This window comes from Ostrea edulis, chromosome 6, assembly GCF_947568905.1.
Source record: "Ostrea edulis chromosome 6, xbOstEdul1.1, whole genome shotgun sequence".
NCBI classification, from domain to species: Eukaryota; Metazoa; Mollusca; class Bivalvia; order Ostreida; family Ostreidae; genus Ostrea; species Ostrea edulis.
Window position 1 is genome coordinate 66,673,459 of NC_079169.1, and position 12,584 is coordinate 66,686,042.

The 12,584-nt window shown below is 35.0% G+C and overlaps 1 protein-coding gene across 16 annotated transcripts in view; it reads left to right on the top strand.

The window, feature by feature from the left end:
• Nucleotides 1-10,160, top strand: part of LOC125648490 (microtubule-associated protein 2-like) — a 60,886-nt gene extending 50,726 nt beyond the window's left edge. For 10 of the 16 annotated variants that reach the window (XM_056140488.1, XM_056140491.1, XM_056140492.1 and 7 more), the window contains one exon: nt 8,544-10,160. In XM_056140488.1, the coding sequence (XP_055996463.1) occupies nt 8,544-8,657 (114 nt within the window). In that variant the 3' untranslated portion in view covers nt 8,658-10,160. Of the gene's footprint in view, nt 1-7,164; nt 7,206-8,543 lie in introns of all 16 variants that reach the window. The other 6 variants (XM_056140490.1, XM_056140495.1, XM_056140497.1 and 3 more) reach the window with 1 other exon arrangement.
• Nucleotides 10,161-12,584: the final 2,424 nt, after the last annotated feature.

The following is a 12,584-nucleotide window of genomic DNA, read 5'->3' on the forward strand; positions in this document are numbered from 1 at the left end:
CCCTGAGATATTGATTGATCTTTTTGTATGCAGGTGTATATTGATGAGTTTCAGATCAAGTGTTAGTTTTGTTCTGGTTCATTGATTTTTGATGGAGTTGTGTCCCTTTGATGTAGAAAAATTAATGTATTTATTTTATGGCATTAAAACATATAAAGGATTGTTGTTGAGTTCTGAATACCACATTCAATGCTATACTTTGATGAATTTCCTACATTTGACTTTACTGCAGGCGGGGGCATTCGTGTCGTGCTAACACATCTAGTTTGTTTTATTCATCCAGGTACATGGATGGATATATGTATCTCTGTAAAACAATTTCTAGTAAAAAGAGGTTCTATCTACCTATCTATCCAAACTTCATATAGAATAAGAAGAGGTTTTATCTACCTACCTATCCAAACTTCATATAGAATAAGAAGAGGTTCTATCTACCTACCTATCCAAACTTCATATAGAATAAGAAGAGGTTCTATCTACCTACCTATCCAAACTTCATATAGAATAAGTAAAAAGAGGTTCTGTCTACCTACCTATCCAAACTTCATATAGAATAAGTAAAAAGAGGTTCTATCTACCTACCTATCCAAACTTCATATAGAATAAGAAGACAAAGATGTTTTAAACAGTGATTTAGTATGGAGTTTATTTTCTTTCCCATTTAAATATTTTAGATTACTTATTTTATTTTTAAGTACTTAATATCACGAAATGATTTTGGTTGGGGGGGGGGGGGGGGGGGTTATGAATTTTTTTAAATGTTACAGTAGTACTTTTATCTAAGGAAACACAAAAAAGATTGTTCCATTGACAGGATACTGGCTTACCAAAAATACAGGGCTTGTTAAGCTGAACATTTTGGTGGCTCAGTGAAAATTGGAATATGTACTGGTGTATATGACAAACTTGCACTGTAAGGGACTATTTTAAGTAAGGAATTTATACGCATGATTGACTCTCCAAAGAAATTCTAAAATATATGAAGCATTGTCTAGTGAAATGTTATGGGACTTTAATTACTGACACAACTTAATTAGAAACCTATTGTTAAGTTTTTAAATCTTGTCTGTTGGAATTGTGTGCTCTTTTGAAACACTCTCTCTCACCAATACCATTATCATTTTCATCTATTGTATGGTTCATGTGCCAGAAAATATTAGCTTTTATAATTCCCTTTACCAAATTAAATGCTTTTAGTCCCATGTACTTAAAGGGAAAATGGAATTTAAAATCTCAATTTTTCATTCTGAACTTGATGAAATTACTTTATTTTGAGCTTCATTCTAATAATCATTGATTTTTTATGTTCTGTGTTTGTATTGCCATTCAGGCTTTGGAAGAACTTACCAATTTGAAAGTTTTTAAAACCTCAAATTTAAACCTCAAATCCTCGATAGTATTACATGACTGGTAAAGTGTACAGCTCCAAAACTACAGTAATAGAAGCAGTAAGTGAATAATGGCAATATATAATCATACGTTGGAAAATAAATAAATGAAAAACCCAAAGCCCTTCTAATTACTTCAGCTATGCAGATGAACAAATGAACAGTTCAATCAAAACTGGTACATGTAACAGTGTATTGATTTTTTAACATTTGAATAAACTTGTATTAATACCATCCCAAAACCAAGGGAATCGTCAAATCGACCATTTTCACCCTTACCTCATCTTCAGCCTCTGAAAAATCCCACTTTTACCAAAACCTGTTGGATTGGGTATATACATTTATAAGGGGGTGGATTACCTTTGATATCATCTATTGATGGTGAAATTTATCAGCACATGCAGTGTCCACTGTTTCTTGTTTGATTTGATAAAATCAGATTATCTCCTCCCCTCTGCTGGGGTGTCCTTGAAATGGAGCTTATTGTCTCTTCAGGTTGAACTGTATCTTTAGTTTGTCTTGTTAAGCAGATGTCTAATTCCGTTGCATACCAAATCTTGGTGCAGTGATTGCATTTTTAATAAATTATTAACTTGTTGAATATGGTACATGTAGTTTGGATGTGTGCCAGACTGATTTTCTGTTAAACATAATTAGTTTGTGAATGTCTCCATGGTTACAGTTCTCAGGAACCTTTTATCATCATAAATGCATTATAATTATGTATATTAAAAAAAATATAGGGGTTTAAAAAAGGTAGTTAGTGAATGACTTTCTATTGATATGCGGATTTAACCAACTGGCATTGATTTTAGTAGTTACAACTTCCTTTCATTCAAGTTCTAGGACAAACTTATGTGATTAAGATATTAGAGAAAGTTTATATGGTTCTGCTACCAAGTCCTTCAGAAGGTTTGTGCTCTGTAGTAGCTGCAGTGTTGTATCAAGGAAAGCACCAAAGAGTTTTGATAAGGGTTTTTACTTGGTATTCATCGATAGATATTCTGAATGTTGGTTTTAGGAATTAGGAGACACCTTAAGGAAATTGCAACATAAAAGACCATGTTTTCTTTTCTAGAGAAATGACTAGTAATGAATTGAATCCTCTGTAGAGTAAGGCACAGGCTTTTTAACTCTCTTTTCAGGATCGATGAGCTATTATTGGATTAGAAATGGTTTCTATATGACAGTTTTATCCACACCCCGCAATATCAATATTGGAAAATGTTGCTTCATTGATTTTTCCACAATTTTAATCTGTCGTTCAGATATTACATTTTAAAAGTATATAATATGTAACTAGTTAACTACTGTACAAACCAACCAGTTATTCAGTTATTTATCATCTGATGTAATCAATCAATGATTCAAGAAATAAATAAATAAAGTTAATTAAATTGTAATTATCTGGAAACATTATGAAAAATTTATTTTATCATTTGAAGTATTGAGGTTGATGATAAATAAAAATGTACTTTGATATTAATTGAATAAAGGAAGAAATTACTTTACACTTAGAACAAGAATTTCTTACACTTTGCTATTCAATTCATAGATATTTTTAGTGACACTGTACAATAACCTAGAGCTTTGTACTACATATATACAAAGCAGAGTGTGTACCCATTGTCCTGTAGGATTAACAGGGCTGAAAATGATTTCCCGATAATCCGGGTATCCGTAATAATTATCTGTATTTTCAGGTAATTTAAATATCTTGATCTGTGGTGTATTGTGGAAGATCTAGTCAGCACTTTGTAGACCCTGTTGTACCTTTTTCACCTGGCAGATTTCTTGGGGGGCACTTTTTTTCTGAAATTTTTAAATAGAAATGCTTGATGGTTTGTAAATCTGATTTTGGTAATCTCTTGCAGTCATTCCAAACAAGTATGAATTTGTTTCACTTTCCTTTATTGAAACAGGTGCTACACATGGATATGTTTAGGAATAGTTAGATGATATATCTATTAGAGGGAAAAGAGAATTTTAAATCCCATACCTTTACCAGAATTTCACTTCGAGTGGCAGAGAAATTTGTGGGTCTGACTGGAATTGACATATTGGAAACATTTTCTAATGGACTTAAAATTGTTCTCTGGGAGATTCACTTAAAACATTTACATGAAGAAGGGATAAGTTTTAATTTGACTTAGCCAGTGGATCTTGTGCTGTGGGCTCTGGAAATAGCACCAGATCTACAAAAGAGTTGGATAGGAAGCTATTTCAATATTTGACAAACTTATCGGAGGCATTAAGAGGTTTACATGCTACGCTTGATTTAAATATTTGTGTATTGCGACCTGAATGGTTTTGAATGTATAGTAGGATAGTATTGATTTAACAAAGGGACAAAATACAGTTAATATATTTGTGATTGGAATATGAATTTCTGACCAAAAAAAACTTAGTGACATAATCTAAGTGTGTGTGATCTCTGACATTGAAAGGAGATGAACTGTGGCTTTCTTTTGAAGCCCAGTGAATGAGCATTGGTGTATTTGATTTCTCCGTAGCCCCCCTTAGTTACCACATGTAAAAGATACCTAGAGACACGTCTAAATAACTGTTTTGTTTTACCGTGTTAAAAAAGTGACTCTGACTTTTGCCTTGGTGGCCTTTGATGGACTTTCTAGTAGCCAGAAACAGGATTGATGTTGCTGTGTTATGAGTGATGTTAGTGTGTTAAGATATCAGTGCTTGGACTTTATGACCTTTTCTTAGGCGTTGTACTGCTATGAAAGCTATGACCAAACGTAGTGCCTACCAAGGGCCTTCTGGAGACGTCTTCCCCACTCTTCCCTCTATTGATCTAGGATGGAAAGCACAGCCAAAAGTGGGATCTCTAGAAAATTCTAACCATAAACCAGGGGGAGGTAACAAGGAAATTCAGCAGAATAAGTTACAGTGGTCAGCGGAGGCAAAAGTGGGTTCACTCGACGAAAATCATTTAAGAAGAACTCAAAAGAGACCTAGAAGCTTTGATGGAATTGAGTATATAAAATTCCCAAGTATTTATCGAAGGAGAACCAATGATCTCAACAGGTGGGAGAATCCTCAGACAACTCAAGATGGTGCGTATGTTCATATCAGAAATAAGAAAATCCAGGCTGCACCAAAGGTAGGGTCATTAGACAATGTCCATTACAGACCTGGGGGTGGGGATGTGAAAATTCTGGATGAGTCTCCTCGCTGGGACACATCTGCCAAGGTAGGATCTCTGGACAATGTGACCTATCGCGCAGGAGGAGGGAACGTCCAAATTGCTAATGAACCTCTCCACTGGAGAGCGGCACCGAAAGTGGGATCGTTAGAAAACAAGCATTATACGCCAGGAGGTGGAAAAGTCCAAATAGCAGAACAGAAATTACAATGGAATGCCTCACCAAAGGTTGGATCATTGGACAATGTGACCTTTACACCAAAAGGTGGAGACGTCAAGATTCTGGATGAGAAACCAAGATGGAGGGCTGAACCAAAGGTTGGATCACTAGAAAATGCTCACCACCAGCCCAAACAAGGGAATGCAACGATAGTCAATGAGAGACCGATGTGGGATGCCCAAGCCAAAGTGAAATCTCTGGACAATGTTACATATCAACCTGGAGGAGGAAACAAAGCCATAATTAGTCAAAGAACCATGTGGAATGCTTCACCCAAAGTGGGTTCCTTGGATAATGCTCACTATAGGCCGGGAGGAGGAGAGGTCCATATACACGATGACCGACTGGAATGGAATGCTTCCCCCAAAGTTGGTTCTCTTGGAAACAAAACGTATAGACCAGGAGGTGGAGAAGTTAGCATCATTAATGAAACTCCACGCTGGCAGGCTTCACCTAAAGTTGGATCTCTACAAAATGCTCATTATCAACCGACGGGAGGAAATATCTCCATTGTCAACGATCCCAAGCGTTACCAAAGTGATGCAAAAGTCAACTCCCTAGACAACATTCATCATAGGCCTGGAGGAGGGGATTTTAAAGTGCCAATCAAAATTATGCCATACCCCGCAGGATCCCTCAACGATCTTCCTCACCCAGGTGAACGCAGTTCCCGATCATCTCCTCGCAGCCAGAGCATTGTAACAGCATCCCGACGTCGATTTAGTCATTCTAGTTCTATTCATACTGTTGCTTGAATCAAAAAGTCGTAAGTCTCGGAATGTAATTTACCTGCATGGTGTTTTACTGCATGTTGTGAGGCTTGAACTACTTGGTATCTAATGAATTCAGATTTCATTTTTCTTAACATAACTAAATGCATGAAAATTGTGGAATTCAATAATGGAAAATGTCTAAACACAACACGACAGATTTATTTTTGCTCAATGATGTCATCTAGCGCGCTACTGTAAGTTTACATTACACCAAAATTCAGATTTAGTTATCACTATCAAAAGTGTTAAGAAATTTAAGAATGACTGATGCTGTTAATATTTGTTACAGTAACCTGAATTTGAATGAGTCTAAAAAGTATTTTAACCGTCTAACTTTTTCTCGGTCTGTGTTTTGATAACGGATTTTACCAAGTAAAACAATCTCCATCTGTTTCTGTTTTGCTTGGTTACCAAAACAGTTGGTGAGAGATAAAACGGTGTCACTAAATTATCTATTGAAAGTTACTAAAAGACACTTGACAGGTAAATTCGTGTAATTTATAATTTTAAAAAAAAAATCTCTTGTTCGATTCTGTAGGCTGTTTGATTGAATGTAGACACAATATCATTTCTAACAGCATTAATGTCAAGTCTTTAAAGAACATTGCTTTTAAAAAGGTTTTGATGGGCTAAAAAGTTTAAAATATATGTTTTGAAAATGTTTTCTGAATTTCAAATGCATGCCAAAGACAACAGTATTGGTCGAAGGGTTCCAGTATTATTGCACTAGACGGCGTCTCAGGGTTTGATTACAAATGCTATTGCTTGCTGTAAGGAGACAATTAATTCTTGCTAATTAAGTTTGATTCAATGTAAATACATTGAAATACAATATTTCCATGCCATTTTTTATATATAATAACCACTTATCAGACAAGATAAAATCAATGCATTGTGGTAAACATTTCTTTAGACTCCTTAAGATAAACGGAACACGTCCAACATAAACTGCCCTGTACCGATTAATGCATGAGATTTTTTAAACTAACACTAATGTCCTCTGAATATAGGTAGAAGCAGTCGTCTGAACAGCCGGGCATCATCTACTAGTAAAGGATGATGATATGTTGTAAGTGTGTAGCTAGGACGACTTTCCGTTCCTTTTCAGAGTAGATGCTGGGGTTTGTGTGACACGCCCGCTACCTTGTGTTGTAATGCTAATCAAGATATTTTTGTTGTAGATACGTAGACTCCTCATTTCTAAATGTGCTTTTCAGACATTGTGCATTAGAACATTTCTAAAACTGAGCTTTTCAGACACTGTACATAAATCAATCCTGAAATGAGCCTTTCAATCACTGTGCATAGACTTTTACTCATTCTCAAGACCCTGATCAAATTGTCTCCTTCCAATGAGAACACAGAAAGGCTTGCTCAAGTGACTGCAATTCTATAACATATTTGGGAGTGAAAGCTTCAGCTTTGAAAAGGCATTCTGTAGAATATAATGGCCAGGCAGTAAACTGGTACTTCTTTCGGGCATTTGTATTAGCGGGCTGTTTGCTGTGGTTTCTTGAGCAAGCTGTTTACCAAACATTGTCATCAAGGTATCAGGATCTTGTATTGCACATCACGATTTGCATATACTCAAACATTTTGTTGACCATCACCCTTCTTATTCAGGGTCAGAGGTCCAGGGATATTCACGTTCCAGATAATTTATGGTTTGTATAGCATTTGTCTCCCCTTGCTCTGCAGTGTCATCACTTTCATGTCTTTTTGCCTTGGTGAATATTTAGATTAATTTCATTTTCCCTACAGCTTTGAATATTCTATTTCATTAAACAGTAGTTTTTATTATATATGATTAGATTGTGCAAGCACATTGCAGATTTGTTTGGATCAGGGATTGAGGAGTCCGTAAATGTGTGTCGTCAATGACTTAGCATTCACTTACACGCAGGAACTGCATTATTGCACTTTCATGTCAATATTAGACTTTTGAAAAACAAGAAAGCTCTTTTGTCTCGAGGTAGAATTTGACTGTTGGAAAATTTACAACATCAAAATGAATTGATTAATTTTGAAGAGGCATCAGAAATCTTAGCAATATATATTGAAATTCACCTTTGCTTTACCATTTATTGATACCACCTGTCCTAGCAATCAACTGATTTTTGAAACTAGCTGGGGAAAATTTTTTCAATTTGCTACATTCTTTGATTAAGACATAGGTACCAATCAAGATTAAAGGGTGTTCAGGTTAGGCAGCTGACAAAGTGAAGAGTAGTTAACTCTGATTTATCTTCCTACTGAAATAGACTGGTGAAGAAAAAAATGTCATTTGAAAACATATATAAGAGCAGGTTGATATGTGTCAAAGAAGAACTGAAAGAAAAACTGCCTAGTGACGCTGTCTCGTAAGTTCTCTGCTTGCGTTGGACCTGGAAAGACAAATATTTACTTTATCTTTTGAGAATGATCTAGTCAATATTGACTTCTGTCTACAGGATTAAATCAGTGCCGATTTTTTAGAATACATTCTGTTCTGCTTGATTTGTGTATTTACTAGGATTTCTCACTCATTTAATGCTATGAAAACTGATTTTGCAAATATTTGACATTTTGTGAAATATCTACCTATTCTTATACCAGTAATTTATTTCAGAAATCTATGTTTAGCCAGCACTTCAAAATATATTTCATGACATTCTTAAAGGTGCGTGTTGTTATAGCAGCACATTAATGAGTCTTTTGGAAATGTGTTGGTCCATTGTATCGGTCATGTGGAAATTGTCTATTTATACATTTAGTTTTAAAAAGTATTTACAACATATACGAATATCGTATTTTGAAAATGCATTTAATGTTACGAAACCTCAGATTAGGATTGCTTAATCCCACAGGTAAAAAATGTTATGACTGCCAAAACTAAAAAAAAAATATGATTTTCATGCAACATGTGGTATACAAAGTTTGTATTCTGTACTTATAATTTTTATTATACCGTACTTAATGTAATATAAAACAATAATTACCTAGAATTTTTCTTTTATATACAGATAGAGTCACAAAAATTAAGCTTCAAGGAAAGCGCCAAATCTCGGACGGATTCAGGGAGCGGAACTCCAAAAGCCCTAACAGAAAGCGTGAACTCACAAGATAGCATCAAATAATCATTATTCCTTCATCAATTTTTCATCTGAATTTTTTTCGATGTCAAGGTGGACAAGGATTTTACAATACAGTGTCCCAAAAGAGACCTTTTACTGGAAAAGACAGAAATTCTTTTGGATTCTGATTTATGTTCTTCCTGGCAATGTTGGCAAGCTTTGGTAAATCTATTGTAATGCTTAAGGTTTGCTGCGAGAGTAAAGGGGCATAATCCACCTTGAAATTTATTGTTTTTCGAGCAGTTACACTTAGCCACTGGAATTTTCGAAAACTTTTTAATAGGTCATTTGCATAACTGGAATACAGGTCTCGCATATTGATTTTGGTTTCAAAAACTGAAAGTTATGGGTTGTAATAAGAAATATATTTCATTATTGTTAGACCTGTACTTTTGGAAGTGCATATATATTGCACAATACAATGTATTCTTAAATGAAACTACTTAGTATGATAAAAAAAAAATTAATAAGTTTTAAAGTGTCAAAAAAGGTGAACTCGCAATATGAGATTTTTGCATGTCGGGAGCCTACAATTATTTAATTGTCCATTAATGTATGCGTACTGTATTTTTAAATCTGTTGTCATTTTTTGTACTATTTTTTTCTGTGCACAATAAATGAACCCACTGCTAGAAAAAGAGGATTTTTTATGATACATTGAGGAGAGGGTCTCGCGTTTGTTGTTAAGTTTATGTTTTTTCACTCTTTTTTTCATTGTTTCAAGAGTTTAAATTTTTTTGGTTGTACATTTCTATTTTGTAATTTTTAGTAGATTTTTACACCTATCTGATAACAGTTAAAGGACATGTTAGGTTGTAACAGAGATTTTATACTATTTATTTGGGAATTTTTGACAAACGTTTTTGTGATTCTTCCATGATGCTTTTGTTATAAGATTGTCCTAGTGAAGCATGTTGTCAACACAATTTCTTTCAGCACTTCTTTTCGGTAGCTTGACACACCAAACATCAGCCTTGGACAAAAGACTAGCACTCACTGGATGATACCAGCCATTAGTTATATATACAAGGGAAGGGAAGGAACTCTGGAAGTATTCATAGAGAATTGTGGCAGATTGAAATATTTCAACTTTTATGGACTATAAGAGCTTAACTGAAAGAGCATTATAGAATAAATGAGAAGTAGCGTATTGTAGAGGCTCATTAGATTGTCTACATAATCTTTTTTATGATTGGGAAAACACATCCAGTTTTTATCACTTCTATTTATTGCACATAGTTTGTGTTCCCAAAACTTTAATTATTGAATTATTATAAAAAAAATTCACATTTCCACTTTTGTCAAGGATATAAAGATTTCTTGAAGCAGTATCTGTTAATTTTCTTGAGGTATCAAGGTCTGTAGTATTAAACTCTGTGGAAGAGAATTCCTGCAGTTTCCTGTCTTTAGCCTGCTCTGTATCCTGACATAGGTAGAGTTTAGTTATTAGCACTTGTAACTCTTTGTAACATTGCTTATAGATATGCATTAAACTGTAAAATCAAACTTACTTGTTTGTTTTAGCTATTATGTTTTCAGGTTATGCTTTCAGATGCATCAAAACAGCACAATGTGAGACATATTCAAGCTTGGTTTTTAGGTCACTTGAGTAAACTTTGTGGCCTATTGTGATTGGTATGCGTCCGTCATCGTCTGTCGTGCGTTAACAATTGAACATTTTTAACTCCTTCTTGATAACTACCATTCCAATTCTTTTCAAATTTGGTATGAAGCATCTTTAGGACAAGGGGGACATAAATTGTAAATTTCAAGATCTCTGGAGCCTTAGGGACGAGGCAAAAAGTGACCAATCTTTTAGAAAAATCTTTTTCTCTAGAAACCCACATGTATAAGAAAAACTAAATGCATAGTGATGTAGAGCAGGAAGGGCTCTACCAAAATTGTATAATTCATTATCTCCGAGGTAGAGGTTCTGACTTCGGGGCGGGGCCAAACTTGGTATATAGTATTTATGTAAAAAACATTTAAAGGACATGTTCTTTAATGCTATTGATACTAAAATGAAGCTAAATGGATACTTTGAGCATGTAGCCCTTTACCAAAATTGTAGATTTGATGATCCCAGGGGTAGGGGTTTTGGTATCAGGGTGGGGCCAAAATGGTCAGTGATTAAATGTGTTAACAATTGAACATTTTTAACTCCTTGATAATTACTATTCCAATTCTTTTGAAATTTGATATGAAGCATCTTTGGGACATCTGGTAGGTGGTGCTGCTGTATGTTGAAATGTCTGCACCTATGCAATGTAGCATAGGAAGGTTTGCAGCCACACTTATACTCAGGTGACAGATAAGACCTGTGGACATCTTGTTTTTAGCTCACCGAAGCTTTAGAAATAAGTAAGCTTTTGATCATTATCCTTGTAAGCTTTTCGCATTATCTACAGAACCACAGGGCCAATTTCAACCAAACTTGCTACAAAGCATTATTGAGTATAGAGGATTCAGGTTTGTTCAAGTTAAAAGTCATGTCTCCTTCCAAGGGGAGATAATTAAAACAGTGGGATGTGTAAAAAAAATATTCAACAACTACTGATGAAACCTTTTTGAAATATTGAAGATTTATTAAGTTAGATTGGGGCCACAAGTAAAACAATAGAGTATGTAGAAAAATTCTTTAAAAATCCCCGGAAAAACATGGTACAATTTGTCAATTTGATATACGTGTACAAGCATTCCCATATAAGTGTATAATCATTCAAGTTTGTTCAAACCATGACAATGGGGCCATAGTGGTGTCATAATAGAGGGTTTTAAGTTTTACATGGTGCTGTACGGTTTTTGGGTCACCTGAGGTACATGCTTCAGTGAGCTTTTTGATGATGTCCATCCATTCCTCTATAAACTTTGCACATATTTTTCTTCTTTTCTAGAACCACTGGATCAATTTCAATCAAACTTGGCACAAAGCTTTTTGGGGTTAAGGAAATTCTAAATTGTTAAAATAAGGGCCGCGTTCCCCAAGAGGAACTAATCAAGAAAATGAAAAATTAAGAGTGAGGTCATATAAAAAATTTCTCAAGGACTGCTGGGCTAAAAAAGATGAATTATTGTTCGAACCTTGTCCCAGGAGATAGAATGGGGCCACAATAGAGTATCAAAGTTTGACATAAATATATATAAAGAAATTATTTTTTAAAATCTTCTCAAGAACAGCAAGGCTATTTATATGCAAGCATCCTCGGGTAGTGCAATACAAATTCGAGTTTGTTCAAATCATGACCACTGGGGTAGGATCAAGATGGGGTCTCAATGGGATAAAACATGGTGGCCAATCATGTGACTTTGGTATGACCTATATTACCCGGAAAAATGACGACAAAAGTCAACACATGGGGGAAATTCAAAAACTTTCCGACCGCTAAAATAAAAAACTTATGCCAATGTTCTCTGCTTCTATTGCAAGTAAAACTACCATTTTAGGATATATTTGTTCCTGAGAATAATCCTTCAAATGTAGATATAAGCTATGTGACAATTCGTTGTTGATAAAGGTGTTACTTATTCGTCTGAAATTTCCCTTATGTTGGCTTTCGTCATCATTTTTCCGGGTAATAGGTCATACCAAAGTCACGTGATTCGCCACTGTGATAAAGGTTTTTTGTGGTAACATATGCGAGAATTTTTTAGTGTAGGATTTATGAGATTGATCACTGTTATCTTCATTTTTTCATTGATATGTAAGCAGGTAGTGCAGATTCAAAGTTATTCAAATCATGGTCCCTGGGAATGGGATTAGGCTATAATGGGGAATATATAGGGGGGGGGGGAAATCTCCCCAAGAACAGCAAGGCCAGGACTTGTCATCTTAATATGCAAGCATCCTTAGTACGGCAGATTCAAGTTTGTTTAAATCATCATTGGTCACCGGAGGTAGAGTGGGGTTGCAATAGGGGGGTAAAAATATTG